The sequence below is a fragment of the Crinia signifera genome, chromosome 4, assembly GCF_055691185.1.
Source record: "Crinia signifera chromosome 4, ASM5569118v1, whole genome shotgun sequence".
NCBI classification, from domain to species: Eukaryota; Metazoa; Chordata; class Amphibia; order Anura; family Myobatrachidae; genus Crinia; species Crinia signifera.
The window spans coordinates 66,926,136-66,946,264 of NC_139220.1; the positions used below are offsets into that span (position 1 = coordinate 66,926,136).

The window sequence follows — 20,129 nt, forward strand, 5'->3', positions numbered from 1 at the left end:
AAGTGTGAATGTGCCAAAAACGGCTGCAGTGGGAAAGGGTCTTTATGGCTCTTACCCGTTTAAAGACCCGTTTAAAAATAAAGGGTCATTGCCCGTTTAGGCAGTGGGAAAGCAGCATAAATAAATTGGTTTGGTGGGTCTTTATTTCTGTACATGTTATTCATTTAGAAGTGCAATGATTTATGCTTATGCTGAAATCAGCAGCAGCACATATCTTTACATCTGTTCTTCTGAAAAGATAAGCCTTCTGAGATGTGTATCCAAAGAGGCATACAAATTAGACTATTTCCGATACAATATTTACGATAACGACTATAGTTAATGCGGGCCATTATCTGTACATGCCGGATGATGGAGGATATTTCCTATGAATCAGGTAGCTAATGTGTTGTTCATTCAAGATCCAGTAATGTTTGTAGAGCTGCTTTAATATGTATTACTATTTACATTTTTTTTTCAGGTTTGCTAGAATTGGATCAGATATTGACTGTGCTTCTAACTACAGAAATGTTTGTGGGAGGCTGTATAGCATTTTTTTTGGACAATACCATTCCAGGTATAGTATCTTTGCAAAATGCAAATATTCAATGTTTACAATGAAAATTAATTATACTTATCCTTGTTTCCTACATTCTCATGGTGGAACTATTTAAAGATTATTGGGCTTTTTCATTTATTTCTTGGGATTATTTAAATTCATAATCATATGTAACCAGGCCACACTGTTTTTTACAAATGAAATGGGGACCAATTAGCCTAAATCAAAACAGTTGGTGGTTAAGCTTATTGTTAATAATGGTTGCTGTTGCAGTTGTATTTCTATATTTTCTCATACAAAAGAAAAGGGAATTTTTACATAGTCACAATAATCAATAATAACGTGCTCTGGAAAATACATTTACTTTTGAATGGCTTTGTAAAGAAGTGTCCTTACACACTGAGGCTTGCTCAGTCCCAAGGAAATAGTTTTTTCTCACTAAAAAATTTTTTGCAAAAAAAGAAAACTGGGAGTGACAACCTACATTGCTAATTACACTGGGAAATTTGATCACATTTTTAGTGATATGTACTCTTATATTATTGCTCCTTGATCGGCATTGCGACATGTAAATTCCCTTGTTGGTGTTCTAAAACACAAGCTTAATTGATGGCTGGTGAAACTCCACTAATGAAAAGTGCTGAATATAATACTGTAGCAGTAAATGAAGATCCCTGACAGGCAGGCCAAACACATACACTCAGGGCCGGCCCACCCGTTACACATGGTATGAAGCGTAGTAAGGTGGCAGAGTAATCGGGGCGCTGACAGCATCTTCTTCATTGCTGTCAGCCCCCTGATTGCTATGACGCCGCACTCAGCTGCCGCTCACTGTAAGAAGACAGCTGACAGCTGCACACAATTTAAAGCCGTGACAGCCAAGCAGAGAGCTGTATGCTGCAGTGCCTGGCTGTATACTTAGAGGAGGTCCGCTGCTATTTTGAACTCTCCCTCTGGACCTCAAGCCAATTGGAGCTCACAGCCCAGCAACCAATCAGGAACAGTGTGGCCTCCGTCACGCACTGGCCCTAATTGTGCATATCAATTGATACTGTACCCAAGTGTAGCTCCACCCACAATAAGGGGCTCTAAAATCTGGGATGCAGTTAATATCCCGGCGGTCGGGATCCCGGCGTTCAGAATCCCGACGCCGGAATCCCGACCGCCGAAATGCCGACACATTCTCCCTCCTGGGGTGTCCACGACACCCCTGGAGGGAGAATAAATTAGTGTGCCGAGCGTAGCGAGGCACCGGGCCCGCTGCGTGGCGAGCGCAGCGAGCCCGCAAGGGGGGGGGGGGGGGGGGGCGATCCACGTCCCCCCCTTGTCGGCATTTCGGCTGTCGGGATTCCGGCGTCGGGATTCTGAACGCTGGGATCCCGACCACCGGGATTCAATACTGAATCCCTAAAATCTATGTATGCTTGCCAAAAAAATTAGGCTTGGGCTGGCCCTGCATACACTACTACTTTACTACAGTGAAAACATCAGCAACATAATTTGTATTATTTTTTGTGTTCACACAACCAATCTTTTAAATAATATTGCAGAAAATGTGTTCCCATCTGCTACTGTACAGTATATAAAGTAAGATCACTACTGAAATTAAAACTAGCAGCTTGCTCATCATGATGCTAGTCAGTACACATTCTAACGTAAATTGAATAGGTGGTTGTGTAAAGACAAATTGGTACTTATGTATTATCTGGGCGCCCGATTTTTTCATTGCATCGCATCGTAGTGGCATACAAATGCAATGCAATGCAATGCGATTTTTCATTGTAAAGACCCAATTTTTAATTGTATAGTCACCCATGGGTGATTTCATACCCCCACTATCCAACTACGCATGGAGTCAATCTTATATAGTGCAGCGAGCCACCGAGCCCGAAGCGTGGCGAGCGCAGCGTGCCCCGTGAGGGGACGCAGAATACATGTAAAATTATCCACGTCCCCTTGCGGGGCTCGCCACGCTTCGGGCTTGGTGGCTCGCTGCGCTCGCCACACTATATAAAATCAACTCCATGCGTAGTTGGATAGTGGGGGTATGAAATCACCCATGGTTGACTATACAATTAAAAATCGGGTCTTTACAATGAAAAATCGCATTGCATTGCATTGCATGCCTTAAGTAGTGGCATGCAATGAAAAAATCGGGAGCCCAGATAATACATAAGTACTGACAAATTTTAAGCATTCTAAAAGAGGAGAATGTCAAACCCAAGGTAACTGCTACATTAACGACTGCTAAATTTTCTGCAATTGTTGGTATTTATTCTGCTCTTTGTACAAACCTTTCATTGCACATAATACCTGTAAGTCATTTTTTCTTTTGACAAAATTAAGGAAAGGTAAAGAACTAATAGTACTTTTGCCTTCCAATATTAACGTTGGCCTTATAACTGACAGCATGCTCGCCAAACTACTCTTTTTCATATCATGTCATGGAATTATTTTAAAAATCTACTCATCCTACACTACCCCTGCAACTATCCCCTCTGTATACATTTCTGCTTCCATTATTCACTCCCCTCTTCTTAACACCCATTATCTATTTACTTACTTTTCTACATGCACTAAGATCCAAAACATGTCACTACACCAAATATTTACAAACCTCCACTAACATTTATTTAGCTCTTCTGCTTTTATTAGCTGGTGATACATCCACAAATCCAGGCCCTAATCACCTGCCCCACTCACATTCAGCTGAGTCAAAACAATATAGAAATCTAGCCAACCTCATAAATGTCACATGTATCCCATCACTGTCCAAGTCACTAAAATGTGCCTTACTAAATGCACGCTCTGTTTGCAATAAACTAACTTCAGTCCGCGACCTCTTCATCTCTGGCAACTTCAATCTGCTGGCTATTACAAAGACTTGGCTCACGCAATCAGACACCGCTTCCCATGCAGCACTATCACATGGTGGTTTCCACTTCACACACACCTCCAGGCCTGGTCATAGTAAAGGAGGTGGGGTAGGTATATTACTGTCCCACTTGTGCACATCTACAGTCCTACCACTGGTACCATCACTCACATTCACATCATTTGAAGTTCATTTTATCAGGATTTTCGCCCCATTTCTCTCTGCGTGTCGCAGCTATCTATCGCCCACTTGGGCTTCCCAAACAACAATTTCTGGAAGATTTCTCTGCCTGGCTCCCACAATTCTTATCTTCTGACATCTCCACCATCATCATGGGTGATTCAATATCGCTATTGACAGCCCACTTTCTCCTCATGCCTCTAAACTCCTCTCTCTAACCACCTCTCTCGGCCTCACCCAATGGTCTGACTTCTCTACTCACAAGGAGGGCCACTGCCTTGATCTTGTATTCACTAGGCTATGCTGTGTTTCTGAATTCACTAACGCCCTATTCCCTCTCTAGGATCACAATCTTATCACCTTCTCAACCTCCTCCATTTCTTCAAACTATTAAATACCTAAATCATACAAGCCTCCTCTAACCCACAGAAATACTATTGCTATTGATTTTCAACAACTTTCTACCTCTCTGCAACAACTGCTCTCACACATTTCTACACTTGCCTGTCCTGATACAGCTGTAAGCCACCTGAACCAGACTCTACAAACTGCCCTTGATGAAGCTGCTCCAGCTACTCCTCACAATTATTAGTTAATGCTGCTTTCACATTGCACAACCTGCTCTGACCCGGTTTTTTAAACGTTTCTTTAACCGAGTCAGAGCAAGTTTAACCCCCTTCACATTGCATGTTGTAAACGGTATATTACTGGATAATTACCGTTTTTGTAACTTTCACATTGAACCCGTTGTGAAAGGTACACGGTAATTAACCAGTAATATGCCAGCCCTCCCCTGGTACTGGCATGCGCACCCACTCCCCTGGTGCTTGCCAGCGCACACTGCGCACTCAAGCACACCAAGCAAAGGTACCCCAATGCTGGACATTAGAGCTGCATTGCTCAGGGGGTGACCCAGAGGCGGCAGCCAAAGCAGCAGCCCCCCCCGCCTTACCAACAGCCAGTACCTACCTCCCTCCCCTTCCCCGGGCAGTACCCCCACTCACCCGCCTGCAGCAGCATCTCTCTGTGCGGCTGCTGCCTTCACCCCCTCCACTCCGACCTACGGGAGCTGTGGCCGTGCAGCTGGGATGATTTGTGGAGGCCTGTTGGGAGCGCTCCCGGAGCGGCCACTGCTCGGGGTACCCTCACCCACGCCTCTCTGATGGAGACTCTAGTGGGACCGGCCGGCCGCAGGCAGGGGGCGAAGTGGGAACTGGCTGTTCGCTGCGGGGGAGCCTTTTCAGGCGGACTTCCCCTCCGTGACCCCGGCCGTCACCAGGCCCAGGAACGCTGTCTTCCTGCTGTCTCCCCAGCATTAGAGGTACCTGGGGAGGATGTAGGAGATGCCACGGTTCCAGGGGAAGGGGGGGATCCATCTTGCAAGGTGCGAGGGGGGCGCAAGTTCTCACTGGCCAGGTACCAGGGGAGGGGGGTTGGTCCAGTGTGCAGGGTCCAAAATACCGGTTCAGACACGTTCACATTGCAGAAATAACGGGTCTGAACCGAATAGGACTCTGCTTTTTAAACGTTTTGAATTACCGGTTCTCTTGAACCGGTAATTTAAAACTGGCACTTTCACACTGCATCTATAACTGTTTTGAAACGGTTAAAAATCAGCAATTTACCATGTTATAGCTGCAGTGTGAAAGGGGTATAAGTGTAAACTGGTTACCAAGCCAGCCTAACTGCAGACCAATACGTTTCAAAACATTGTGCTCACATGATCGGACTGGAAAATAGTTGCTAAGCGACTTGAACATCACACTAATCTGCCCGTCCTTTCTGATATTGTATACAATTGAACTTTTAATGAATTTTTGCAGATAAAAAGGTGAAAGTTTTTAAAATATAGAACGACATGTGTGAAAAAGACAAAAAGATTAGAATAAGTGTTACAGTATTTAAAATAAAGTCAGACCACTGTCTAATTAATCCTCTGTTTGCAGGGTTATAGTGTCCCGTGTGTTTTTATATTGCTGTCAGAGAAAATACATTTTTACTGTGCACCACTGTTCTCTGCGTATCTATAATGTAGCATTTCCTTTTATAGTTAATCCAATCTTTATTCTGGCACAGAGATAGTGTGTGTCACTTTATGCTTGTTATGTTGGTAATAGGTCTTAAGGGAGTTACAAAATGTATCGTTTCTGTGGGATTGTACTATTTCATGCTCACATACACATCATGCAATTTTGGATACATTTTTCTGCAGACATTGTTGATAAATTTGGCATAAAGCTCTGCAGTGTGAAGTTTTGTGTGTTTATAGTGATTAGGGTTGCCAATCCCGGGATCGTGGGATTTGGCCCTCAATACGCCGGGATTTCAATCCCGGGATTGGCGTTTCCAATCCCGGGATTTCGGGATTAGACTGCGCATGCACGCTCAGACGCTGCCCGACCTCTCCCGGCAGCACTACACAGCGTGACCTCTCAGCGTTAGATCAGAGGTCACGCTGCGCAGGCAGAGGTCGCGCCCGGCATTGTGATGCCGCCCACCCTCCCAGCCAGCGCACCAACCCACCTAGCCAGCGCTGCTCACCCCTCCTTTATTACTCCTCACAATCCACATATGCCAACCGTGGCACTCTAAATGAACAAGAAACCTGCAAAAACTATCACGAAGATTTGAACGTCAGTGGAGTCAATCTCAAAATCCAAATCCATGTCACATTTAAGGCTAGAGACTGGGGAAAGAGAAGAAGGTACTCTTTACCTAGAAGGGCGCCAGCGATTGAAATCGCGGGCATCGGGGGTAAAAAATCGCGGTCATCGCGGGCATCGCGGGTAAATCGCGGGTACAAAAAAATCGGCTGCCCGCGATGACCGCGATTTTCCCATAGGGAACAATGTTAAAATGGATGATTGACCGCGATTTTAATGTAAAATGCCTCAATGCCCGCGATTTTACCATAGGAATCAATGTTAAATGGGCTACAGAGCACAAATAGGCACAATTAACCCTTAAATGTCCCCCCAAATTTTTAACGCCACCCCACGATCCACGCCAACCCGAAGCGTGGCGAGCGCAGCGAGCCCGCGAGGGGCGGCGGTACGCGTCCTCCGACCTTTTCATGCCCTACTATCCACGTCGGCGTGGAGGTGAGAATAGAATAGTGTGGCGAGCGCAGCGAGCCACCGAGCCCGAAGCGTGGCGAGCGCAGCGAGCCCCGCGAGGGGACGTGGATACCTTCACAGTTATACGCGTCCCTTCGCGGACTTCACAGGTGTCCGTGACGACGCGGACATCTGTGAAGTCCGCGAAGGGACGCGTATAACTGTGAAGGTATCCGCGTCCCCTCGAAGGGCTCGCTGCGCTCGCCACGCTTCGGGCTCGGTGGCTCGCTGCGCTCGCCACACTATTCTATTCTCACCTCCACGCCGACGTGGATAGTAGGGCATGAAAAGGTCGGAGGACGCGTACCGCCGCCCCTCGCGGGCTCGCTGCGCTCGCCACGCTTCGGGTTGGCGTGGATCGTGGGGTGGCGTTAAAAATTTGGGGGGACATTTAAGGGTTAATTGTGCCTATTTGGGCTCTGTAGCCCATTTAACATTGATTCCTATGGTAAAATCGCGGCCATTGAAGCATTGAATGTAAAATCGCGGTCACCACAAAATTTAACATTGAACCCTATGGGAAATCGCGGTGATCGCGGGCATCGAGTCGCGGCCGTTAATGTACTGCCCGCGATGCCCGCGATCACCACGACGGGCGCCCTTCTAGGTAAAGAGTACCGAGAAGAATGTCCCAGTGTGGTGCACTCAAAAGGAAGTTCTAATAAAATGTAACCTTTATTGGAAAATATTTAAAAAGTAGCAAAAATATAGCAAAAAAAAAAGTAGCAAAAATATTTAAAAAGACACAGGCACTGTGAGTTTAAAAAGGATATTAAATCCTCAAATAGAGGGGCCCCACTGTGTTGTCCTCGACTGACAACAGTGGTTCTTTAATTAACCCTCAATGGGGAGCGTTACTCCAATAACTGTATGTAAGATAGTTATGTAGTATGATTGGGTTGCCTGTGCAATCTCTTATCTCTATGGGTCTTGTGAGTATAATATATTCCTAATGATACACTATTGATCCCCAATGGTTTGGGTGACACAATGACAAATTGGAAATTAATCCCAATATAACCACCTCAATGGTTATGTGAGATGCTGAGAAACATCATACAGTTTGTCAAACAGTATTCAGGTATGGAGAGTAAGTGCAAATTCCTCCTATAGCCTCCTTTCCCCCAAGGGGTACTGTATATTAGATAAATGCTTCACTATACCCGTGTGCTGCTGGGAGGTGGGCTACTGATGTGACCATTGGTGCCCCTGCTCGCTCGGCCAGCGTCTGGTGTGGACTGCCACTCCTACATGCCACACCTGCCTCTGTGAGAAGAAGCCACCTGTGACAGGTAGATTTGAGCAGAAAACAGGGAAGGACCAGGGCGCCTGTGGTGAGACGACGCCAGTCTGAGGTCTTGCTCTGGAGTCAGAGAGTGGTGAAGACGCCGCACACCACGTCTCTGGTTTAGCGGTCCAGTGAAAACTGTCAACCGCTGGTAATGCTGACTTTTAAACTAGTACAGATCAAAATCACATTTCAATTTAACAGGACGCCTCTGGCTCAGCTGTCCAGTTAAAACCGGCAACTACTGGTAACGCTGATTTTTTAAGATAGTTCAGATCAAAATCACATTTCACAGGGGAAGGAGACAGGGGGGCCGCACACTGTGTGTGTATCAGTCAGCGTACGCTTCGCTAATGAGCTTATTCAGGACCAACCTGGCAAGCTACAGGAAGCTCACTATATACCTGTCTTTCTCATCAGTATTCATGAGAGGTGGGTGTGATGGGGTTTGGCTGTTCACACACCAGGTCCTTAATCAAGTGTTAAGTATAAAGTGACAAATAAGTTTTACCATGGAAATCTGCCATTTATTCTTAATGTTTACTTCAATATTTGTTAGTGAGACTGGGAGCGGAACGTGGATAATTATAAATTATATGCAGATGTTTATCAGAGTATATCCAGAATTACATACCTCCCAACATTACCCTCTCCAAAAGGGACACATTGCTCTGTTTCTGGACTTCCCTCATAATGTATGATTGCCATCACCTGTTTCACACAGGTTAATTGATAAGAAAGGTGTTTCCACACAGGTAATCATTAATTAAGGGAGAAGTCCAGAAAATGAGCAATGTGTCCCTCCTGGAGAGGGTCATGTTGGGAGGTATGGAATTTAATTATCGTAAATTGCATATAACAATGCACATTCTGTCTTTTGTTTAATCTGGATGTTACTATATACTTCTATATAATGCACACTAAGAAAAACAGAAATATGATAATAGGTATCAATTTATGGTAAGATGATGCGCTTTGCTGACGAACACAGAAATATTCTTTGTATGTTCCCATGGGGATGTATTTCGATAAGTAGGTAAAAATGAGGAAAACATATTAGCATGTATTTATACTGTAGGTATAGTTTATCAATCATTATTACTTATGAAGCATAGGTGCCGATTCTGTGGGTACCCAAGGGCCCAAGCACCCACGGAAATTGATGACCACCCATGGGCCAGAGTCCTGCTGCTGGGCCGCTAAATGAACTTGCTAATTTGCAGCTGCAGCACCCGCATCACCAGAGTCGCTGACTGAGAAACAGTATGCCGAGAGGAACGGCGGGAAGAGTGTATTCCATCTGCGGATATTGGCGGGCCAGCCTGTGCATGGTCTGTGCGTGCTGTGCGGCTTTAGCGTTTGATGTCAGGCACTGCACAGCGCACATAGCGTGCACTGACTAAGTAGCTCAGCACAGGCCCACCCACCCATGCCCCAATGCACTCCCCCTCCCTCGTTGCCGGCACAAGTACTGTGGGGGCATTTACTGTATGTACTTGGCACTGTGGGAGATTTATGTATTTGGCACTGTGGGGGGCATTTATGTACCTGCACTGTGGGGGCATTTATGTAGTTGGTACTCTGCTGCTGTAATGTGTAAAAAGGGGAACTCTGCTTCCGTAATTTGAATATTGGAGACAACTGTGCTGCGTAATATAAATTGGTATTATTTTGTGGCCATGCCCCTTCCCCATGAAGCCACTTCCCAATACTTTTGGCTTGAGCACCCACCAGCAAAAATATAAATCGGCACCTATGCTATGAAGTGGCCCTAATATTTAAACTGGATTTTCATATTAGACTAATATAAAGACCACCCTGAAAAAAAAATGATGAGTAAGTATCTGGAAAGAATAGTAAATTGGAGAGATGTGTAATAGCATGTCCTATGAGATTGAATAGTTGGCAAGTGATGTGCTGAAAAACTGGTGTGATATGCCAGGGTATTGTATAAAAATGGCCCTGGGATAAATGCCTCAGTAACTTGATCGTATCTCAGTAACAGTAACATGATGCAGAGAAACATACTACTTGTGACCCCATGGGTCAATGAAAGTGACTGTAAGTGGATAGCATCAGTGATCGAAGTGGGCCGGTATACAGCAGTATGGCATACCAGCACTTCTTCGACCACTGACCTGAAAGTGTCATTTTATTTAATAAAAAAGCGTGCAGCAGTGGAAGTGGCCAGCCTGTTGCCCTTAATGGACGCTCAGCTGGCTTCCAGCAGTGGAAGTTCTGTCCCCCCCTGCCCAGCAGCTCCACCCACCCTGTCTGGCATGGAAGCTCTGTCCAGTGCAACGTCCGCCTGGAAGGTGCCGCTTTTCTCCCTCCCCGCAGAGCCAGCCAAGTCTCGGGGGTGGGGGGTGGAATGGAGGCATTGGGCTGCTCCTCTCCGCCCACTAAGTCAGCCAAGAAGATGCTCCTGATGCTCCTCTCCTCCCATTCACAAGCCATTCACCTTGCGGCACCCTATCTGACAGCAGCTCTGGTGAGCAGGAAATCTGCTTTTCCTATCCTCCCTCTGCGCAGACTGAAGTCAGCAGAGCGGTGGCATCACAATACACAAGGACCCAGTGGCAGCTCTGCACTCCTCTCCTTCCATGGATGCCTGATACCAGGCTGCAAAAAAGTGAGCATTACTGTAAGGGGCACAACTGAGGGCATTATGTGTAATGAGAGCTATTGAGAGCATTATGTGCAATGGGCATTACCGTTTCCCAGAGCGCCTGCACCTTCGGCGCGCACATAATTAATTTCTTAACTTTTCCATACCCCCACTTTTAAATTTCCACTTCGAGCACTGGATAGCGTGATATTACTTTGTGAAGGGACCAAATATAAAGATGGATTAATAAAATCACTGAAAAAAGTGAAAAACCAAATTGTAAACAATAGTGAAGGTGATAGGATTATTATCCAAGATAGTGACAAAATGAATAAATAAGAAACAAATATGGATAGAGGGGTGTGTAATACCCAGTTAAGTGATTCATTTCACTTAACTGGGTATTACACACACCTCTAGCCATTTGTTAGTGGCAGATATCCATGGTAAAACATATTTGTCACTTTATACTTAACACTTGATTAAGGACCAGGTGTGTGAACAGTTACACCCCCCGCCCCCCCACACCCACCTCTCATGAATACTGATGACACAGACAGGTACAAAATGGCTTCCCGTAGCTTGCCAGGTTGGTCCTGAAGAAGCTCATTAGAGAAAGCATACACTGACTAATACACACACAGTGTGGGTGACCCTGTCACCTTCCCCAGTGAAATGTGAATTTAATCTGTACTAGCTTAAAAAAAAATCAGTGTTACCAGCAGTTGCCAGTTTTAACTGGACCACTGAGCCAGAGACGTGTTGTGAGGCGTCCTGTTAAATTGAAATGTGATTTTGATCTGTACTAGTTTAAAAGTCAGCATTACCAGCGGTTGACGGTTTTCACTGGACCACTGAACCAGAGACGTGGTGTGCGGCGTCTTCACCACTCTCTGACTCCAGAGCAAGACCTCAGACTGGCGTCGTCTCACCACAGGCGCCCTGGTCCTTCCCTGTTTTCTGCTCAAATCTACCTGTGATGGGTGGCTCCTTCTCACAGCGGCAGGTGTGGGGTGTAGGAGTGGCAGTTCACACTAGACGCTGGCCGAGCAAGCAGGGGCACCAATGGTCACAGTCAAAGCTCTGTTTCCTGTGCTTATCCCAAGCTTAACTAAATGATGAAACCTCTCTCTCTACTGGTATCTTTCCTTCTCTGTTCAAGCATTCACTTTTTACTCCCATTCTAAAAAAACACTGGCCTTTATTCAGATCCGATCACAGTACAAATTTGTTTGGAAAATGGGCAAAACCATGTGCACTGCAGGTGGGGCAGATGTAACATGTGCAGACAGAGTTACATTTATGTGAGTTAATTTGTTTCTGTGCAGGGTAAATAATGGCATATTATTTTTACACTGCAATTTAGATTTCAGTTTATATACACCCCAGCCACATTTAACTCTCTCTGCACATATTACATCTGCCCCACCTGCAGTGCACATGGTTTTCCAAACAAATTTGTACTGCAATCAGATCTGAGTAAGGGCTACAATTCTGATCCAAACTGTCTCTCTAACTACCATCCTATCTCTCAGCTGCCTTGCCTCTCCAAGCTACTAGAGAGACTTGCCTACACTCGCCTCACACACTATCTTAACTCTTACAACTTATAGGACCCACTTCATTCAGTCTTTCTCTCTCAACACTCCACAGAGACAGCACTGACTAAAGTAGTCAATGATCTGGCCACTGCTACATCTAAAGGCCATTTCTCACTTCTTATTCTTCTAGATCTCTCAGCTGCCTTTGACACTGTTGACTCATACAAACACTACAATCCCTAGGTCTTCAGAACACAGCCCTTTCTTGGTTCTCTTCCTATCTATCTAATCGCTCTTTCATTGTTTGCTTCTCTGATTCTACCTCCTCCTCAATACCGTTGGAATACCACAAGGCTCAGTCTTAGGTCCTCTGCTTTTCTCAATCTATACCTCCTGTCTTGGGAAACTAATCAACTCTTTTGGATTTCAGTATCATCTGTACGCTGATGATACTCAAATCTATCCTCCCCGGAATTGTCACCATCAGTATTGCTCCATGTCTCTGAATGTCTCTCTCTCATTTCATCTTGGATGTCATCTTGCCACTTCAAACTCAACATTTCCAACACAACAATTAATCCTACTCCACAGGCTTGCTGCCTAGGGGTCATTCTCGATGCTGAACTGTCCTTCATTCCTCACATTCAATCTGTCTCTAAATCATGTTACATGCATCTAGAAAACATATCCAACATTCATCCGTACCTTACACAAGACACTGCAAAAACTCTAATCCATGCATGCATTATATCACGCATTGGCTATTGCAATAGCCTCCTTACCAGTCTTCCTAAGAAAAGACTCTCACCACTACAATCCATTTTGAATGCAGCTGCAAGACTGATCTTCCTGGCTAGACTTTCATCGTCTACTGATCCACTCTGTCAGTCTCTCCATTGGTTGCCTGTATTTTACCGCATGACTCTGACTACACCGACTTATATCTCTTCGTTTATCTCAAAATTTATCCCCACCCGACCTCGCCTCTCTGCACAAGATATGCATCTCTCATCCAAACTAATTACTTGCTCCCACTTACACTTGCAGGATTTTTGGCGGGCAGAACCCACCTTATGGAATGCCGTTCCATGCATATTTAGACTCTCCTCTAGCCTCCAAACTTTCAAGCGTTCCCTGAAAACTCACCTCTTCAGGCAAGCTTATCATATTCAAGACACCTATGCAACTTCCAGTAGCATTTATATCTAATTGCATCCCATCAGGACTGCCTTGTAATCTGATGGGACTGCCATGCAATGGAATTATATCCTTATGTATCCCTCCTATTATCCCTATAGATTGTAAGATTGCGAGCATGGCCCTCCTACCTCCATGTCTGTTTGTATCTACAGGCGGTATGTAGTGCGCAATCAACAGCTGCTGGCACAGGGTTGTCAAACCCTAAAAGGTATATTTATGAAAAAGAAGAATGAGTGCCAGCACTGGCTGTCCCAATAATGAAACTACACGGTTCTCTATACAAACAATTTTATTAAAAAGAATTATGAACAATTATGTCTCTCTTCCCTTCCCTCCTCCATCCCTCTGCCCTCTTCCCCCTTCCCCCCTCTCCCTCTATCTCTCCCCATACCTCCCAACAGTCTTGTTTTTCATGGGATTGTCCCGTGTTTTTGGGATGGTCCCGTGTCCCGCCCAGGGCCAGCAGTGTCCAATGGTGGGGGGGCAGTTGGGAGTCCCCCCAGGCTGAAGAAATAGACTGCGGGAGTCTATGGTCTTAGAAATCTCGAAATCTTCATCTTGTGAAACTGGAATCCTAGGAGATTCAGAGACAGATTGAAAACAATTCAACACCAAAGGCAAGGAAATATGAAAAGTGTTAGGAATACGCATATATGAAGGCTGTTTAACTTTATAGGATACTTTATTCAACACTCTCAATGGGATATGTCCCCATGAATCTGGGTGCAAATTTCTTTGTCGGAATCTTAAACCTAAGGTTTTGTGTACATACCCAGTAACAATCTCCTACTTTAAGTCTTGGAACTGCCCTCCTTCTTCGGTCAGCAGCAATCTTGTATTTTCCTGAAGTTTTAACTAAGGCTTCGTAAGTTTTTCTCCAGATCTTAGAAAACTGGCAAAGAGCTGACTCTGTGGCTGGAACATCCTGCACTGGAAGAGAGTGAAAAGCTGGTAAATGAGGATGAAAACCATAGTTGATAAAGAATGGAGTCGTATTAGTGGAAGAATGAAAAAGATTATTATGAGCAAACTCTGCAAATGGGAGATATTGTATCCAATCATTCTGAGAAGAAGACATGAATATTCTAAGAAAAGTCTCTAAATCTTGGTTTACTCTCTCCGTTTGACCATCTGTCTGTGGATGGTAAGCAGATGATAAATTTACCTTGATCTGTAATGCTGCGCATAATGCCCTCCACAATTTAGCTATGAATTGTGGACCACGATCAGAAATAGTCTCTTGTGGAAGTCCATGCAAACTAAAAATCTGAGAAATAAACAATTCTGATAATTCCGGGGCAGAATGCAGACCGGAAAGTGGTACGAAATGGGCCATCTTGGAGAATCTGTCTACAATGACCCAAATCGTGTTGGAGCCTTTGGATAACAGTAAATCAGTGATAAAGTCCATTGCAATATGACTCCAAGGTTTTTTAGGAATGGATAATGGATGAAGAAGTCAGGCTGGAGAAGTTCTAGGAGTTTTATGCTATGCGCACTTGGAGCAAGCTGCCACAAATTGAGATACGTCCTTCCTAAGCTGAGGCCACCAATAAGATCTTTGAATGAATTCAAAAGTTTTCTGGGCTCCTGCATGACCCATAAACGAAGAAGAGTGTGCCCAGGACAGGAGTTTTCTCCTAAATTTGGGAGCTACAAAAGTTTTCCCCACTGGAGGTATTGGAGTCACTTGAGTTACAGAAAAAGATGTAGGATCCAGAATGAATTGTTCCCTGGACGGCTCAGTGGAATCCTACATTTTCCAGGAATGTGAGAGAGCATCTGCTCTATGATTGAGGGCCCCAGGGCAATAGGAGAGCTTGAAAGAAAATAGAGAAAACAAAAAAAAAAGCGCCCATCTGGCCTGTCTTGGATTGAGACAGCGCACAGTCTGCAGATATAGCAAATTTTAATGATCCGTAATCACGAAAATAGGATATTGAGCACCCTCCAAAAGATGACACCACTCTGAGAAAGCCAACTTTATGGCTAATAGCTCCTTCTCTCCGACTGGATAATTCAACCCCGCAGTTGAAAATCTTCTACCTACTTTTTAAATCTTTTAAAATCTCAATAACACAATTTATTTTTTTCTTGTAACTATGTGTATGTTAATGTAATTTTGGTACTTGTTTCCTAGCACGGCCACACCGATTCTAATCGCAGGTAAAAAATCTGATCGGTCGCATCGCATGCGTGCTAAAAAATCGCATGCGATGGTCCCGACGCGATGCCCCCGATTTCCCATAGGGAACAATATTAAATGCCTCAATTTACACAAATGAACAGGGAACAATGTTAAATGTTCCAGAAACCCCCCAAAACACCCCAGAACAGTGAAATGGCCCCCCAAAATTAGTTAACGCCACCCCACGATCAACGTGAACCCGAAGCGTGGCGAGTGCAGTGAGCCTGCGAGGGGAGGCGGTACGCGTCCTCCGACCTTTTCATACCCCCACTATCCACGTCGGCGTGGAGTTGAGAATAGAATAGTGTGGCGAGCGCAGCGAGCCACCAAGCCCGAAGCATGGCGAGGGGACGCGGATACCTTCACAGTTATACGTGTCCCCTCGCGGGCTTCACAGGTGTCCGTGGCGACGCGGACACCTGTGAAGCCCGCGAGGGGACGCGTTTACCTGTGAAGGTATCCGCGTCCCCTCGCGGGGCTCGCTGCGCTCGCCACGCTTCGGGCTCGGTGGCTCGCTGTGCTCGCCACACTATTCTATTCTCCACGCCGACGCGGATAGTGGGGGTATGAAATGGTCGGAGGACGCGTACCGCTGCCCTTAGCGGGCTCGCTGCACTCGCCACGCTTCAGGTTCACGTTGATCGTGGGGTGGCGTTAACTAATTTTGGGGAGATATTTCACTGTTCTGGGGTGTTTTGGGGGGTTTCTGGACCATTTAACATTGTTCCCTGTTGATTTGGGTAAATTGAGCCATTTAACATTGTTCCCTATGGGAAATCGGGGCCATCACGTCGGGACCATTTAATGCTTATTTAGCCGCATGCGACGCGACCGACGCGATTGTTAAACTTTTCAATGCATTTCAATGGGAAATCGGGTCCATCGCGTCGGGGGCCATCGCATACCACTATTAAGGGCACAAGATCAATGCGATTGTGGCCGTGCTAGGAAACAAGTACCGTAATTTTAACCCCTCATTTCGCTGCTTTCTTGTTTGTATCTCCGTATCCAATTACACAATAAAGATAAAAGGAGTCCCCACAATTTTATAAGTAAAAGAGCAAAATTGATTTTATATGGTATCTCTGGAGTGCATCCAACAATCTATTTCTCTCTTGTTCTTTCTGAATCTATATGACAGGGCGGGAGAATCTCTAAAGCAGCTGAAGAAGTTCTAACTGGCTCATCAAAAAAATTCCCTGAAGGTACAGATATGTCCACGTACATCTTGGTAGAAACAAACTTCACATAATTTGAAAGTAGAGGATCCGCTCTCTCCCACAATGGGGATGCCCAGTCCAATGCTTGGCCTGTGAGTAAAGAAATAATATAAGCAATTCTGGTACGGTCTCAAACTGGATCTCACACTGTTTTAGAACCCCACGGCAGAATTTTGGAGTCCCATCATATTTGCCTGGGGAAGAAATCAGAAGACAAGGTGATGTAGTTTGAACAGGGGTAGCTGGGACCACTGCCACCGGTCCAGGAGTTTGTGCTGTGGTGTCCGGCAATGCTGCATGCAGTGCATCCATATGAGAAGACATCATTTGCATATACAGTATTGAATGATTCTTGTTTCCCGAGTCGATTTACTATGTTGACTGTTGGATCTCCTCCGGCGGCTTGATCCCCTGCTGAATCCATTGGGGATAGTGCTTACTGTCACACTCTGGGGATTTGTAGGGACCTTGCAGGAGTCGGGACTTGGGTGATGGAAGTTTGGTGGTTGAATGTAATGCTTTCTCATGAACCAGAATACAGGATGAACGGAGAAGCTGAACAAGTTTGAAGAGTTTAATAATCAGGTCTTGGGAAACAGCCAGTAAGAATGGCAGCACATAACAGGTAAAGAAATAAATGCAATGGTAGTACAACAATAACAATTTGTATAATGATGAATGGACTGTAATAGAGAATTTGCATAAACAACGGTAACAAAGTTGAAGATGATGAAGAGTTTGGAGCCCACTGTAAAAGTTCTTAGTAATAATAAGGACCTTGAAGATTGTTAGGAACCCTTAGTATGGTTCAGTTCTGTTTTGTGTTCTGTTTGTGTTTGGCATTTGACTCTGGTGGCCTCTGGTGGTCAGTCTGTGCCATTGCAGCTCAAATCTTTTTGAGACTTGATTTATTCACTAGGCTGATTTATAATGAGCACATTATTCCTGCTGGCAGCTTGGCTGGAGATGTCACAGGTGTGCTAATCACCTGAGTCCTTCTTAAGGCATTCTCCCCAGCAATGCAGAGCCGGTGATAGCTTCCTGTTTCCTGGTCTGGATTGTCTTGTTCTGTCATGTCTCTTGTCCTGCTGCAGTCTGAATCCAGTCATCCTGTGCCTTATGCAGGATTCTTCCTAGGACGTGCTACGGCTACCTTTCCTGCATGAGCCTGCTGACTCCCAAGCATCTGGGAACCACTACCTTCCATCTTATGCCCGGTGTCGTGCGTAGTCTTAGGCTATGGTTAGGTTGCACTGTGGTGCATGTCAGTTGCCCAAGAGGAGGTTGGGCATTATTCCTCCAGTTTATTTATGTGGGGTTGTTCTAGGAACAACTTGTCTGTGTGCGACGAGGTTGTCTGGTGTTCGGTTGTGACAGGGTCGATTGACTTGTTTTGGTTGCGACTGAGTCGCAGTATTTTCATTATTATTATCCATACTTGTGTCACTTCAGGGACTTGTACTTCTGCATTATCCTCGTTAGTCAGGGTTATTAGTTTAGTCAGATTGTCCTCTTGGACCTATCCTTGGCGGTCGTCGTGGGCTTGTCACCACCTAACACTTGGCTGCACTAGAGCTTGGGTGGGCCTAACTCGCCCTTTCAGCCGTGGCGGCTACTGGCGAAGCCTAGCATCCCGCAGTCCACGACCACCTGTTAGGGAAGGCCAATAGAGTGAGGTTAGAGGCAGCACCACCATACAGTCTGGGAGACGTTCAGTTACCTCAGTTACTCCCCGGATCGTAACAAAGATGACTGTAGAAGCTTGGAGTTGTGAAGACTTGGAGCTGTGAAGACTTGGGTAACTTTAGCACTTTGAACAACTGTGGCACTTGAACAAGACTGTGAATAACTTTAGCACTCTTAAATAACTTTAGCACTCTTGAACATGAATTTGAATAACTGTGGCACTTGAACAAGACTGTGAATAACTTTAACACTCTTGAATAACTTTAGCACTCTTGAACATGACTTTGAATAGCTGTGGCACTTGAACAAGACTGAATAACTTTAGCACTATTGAATAACTTTAGCACTCTTGAACATGACTTTGAATAACTGTGGCACTTGAACAAGACTGAAAAACTTTAGCACTCTTGAATAACTTGAGCAATCGTGAACAACTTTTGCACTCTTGAACATGACTTGTCAAAGCTGAGATGCCTTGGAGACTGTTGAGAGTCGCTGCAGAACTTCGGAGATAACTGAGATGCGTTGAAAGGCAATCCCAACAGGAGAGAGGTGGGTCCCCTGCAGCACGCTGGCAGGTCACTGCGGTACTGGTACCTTTTAGGAACACCGGACAGGAGCAACAGCGGGTTAGGCAGGAACACTGTGGAGCACAAAGCCTCTGAACCACTCTCCAGGAGGTAGACTGAAGCACTGGCAGGGAGACATGGGCCAGGCCCCTTTTATCAGGGAAAGATAGGATTGGCTGGAGAACTCCTAGCAAGGGGATTGGAGAAACCTTGGTCTCCAACATGGCTGTCTCCATAGCGGAGACACCGCAGAGAACCAGGCACACCTCCTCTCACAGCCACGGACACACAGCAGGTCTGCCCCTCCACAACACTTTGTTACAATGGCGGCCACCGTTGCTGCACCACGCTGCCCGGGACCTGCTCCCCGGCGTCCCGATCACACCACGTGGCCAACAGGACAGACAGCGCGACCCCTACCTGTGGTAAGCCTCTGCGCGCTGAAAAAAAGGTACAGATCTGGCCTTAGCAAATTGAATGCCCTATGCAAAATATTAGTTGTTGCCCCTAGCAGATAATTCCACCACCAAGTTTATTGCTATTATTCTGTAATCCACTGTGGGTCCCTTATTTGCATTGGGTGCCAGTTTAATGCATCAGCTGCACCACCACTTATTCTTCCTCTGACCCAGCAACACCCCCACAGCATAGCGCCCAGCACAGATCACCGCATCAGCCACCATTACCAATCCTGGGATTTATTTTGACCCAAAATTGGCGGAATTGGAGTTTCCGATCCAAAGATTTTGGGATTAGACTGCACATACATAAATGCCAAGCAGCGTCTTAGCATCGCAGGTGCTTCAGGAGCATTTGACCAAAGTTGTGGCGCTGTTTCAGATGGTTAGTCAGAGGGTTTTTCTGCCGGGGGACAGATGCAGGAACCTTCAGTCCTGGATCCGGGACCTGCTCTCTCACAGGAGGGTACCGGTGCATTTGTGCATGAAGGCCTTGAAGATGATGGTCTTGCCCTTCAACATGGTGGAGCATGCACAATTCCACTCTCCAGAGGTAGCTTTTAGGGAAATGATCAGGGTTTCACAATGGAATTTGTTCCCAGTTAATCATTCTGTCCATGGCTGTTTGCCTTTCTCTCTTATTGGGGCTCCTGGATCAGAAC

At 45.6% G+C, this 20,129-nt stretch overlaps 1 protein-coding gene across 2 annotated transcripts in view; it reads left to right on the forward strand.

Moving 5' to 3' along the window:
- Positions 1 to 20,129, forward strand: part of SLC23A1 (solute carrier family 23 member 1) — a 514,139-nt gene that overhangs the window by 433,236 nt on the left and 60,774 nt on the right. Inside the window, exon 12 of one of the 2 annotated variants that reach the window (XM_083181818.1) lies at positions 461 to 556. The exons of the other annotated variant lie outside the window; for it this stretch is intronic. Coding sequence (XP_083037944.1) covers positions 461 to 556 — 96 coding nt within the window. The remainder of the gene's footprint in view (positions 1 to 460; positions 557 to 20,129) is intronic. 2 annotated transcript variants of the gene reach the window in all.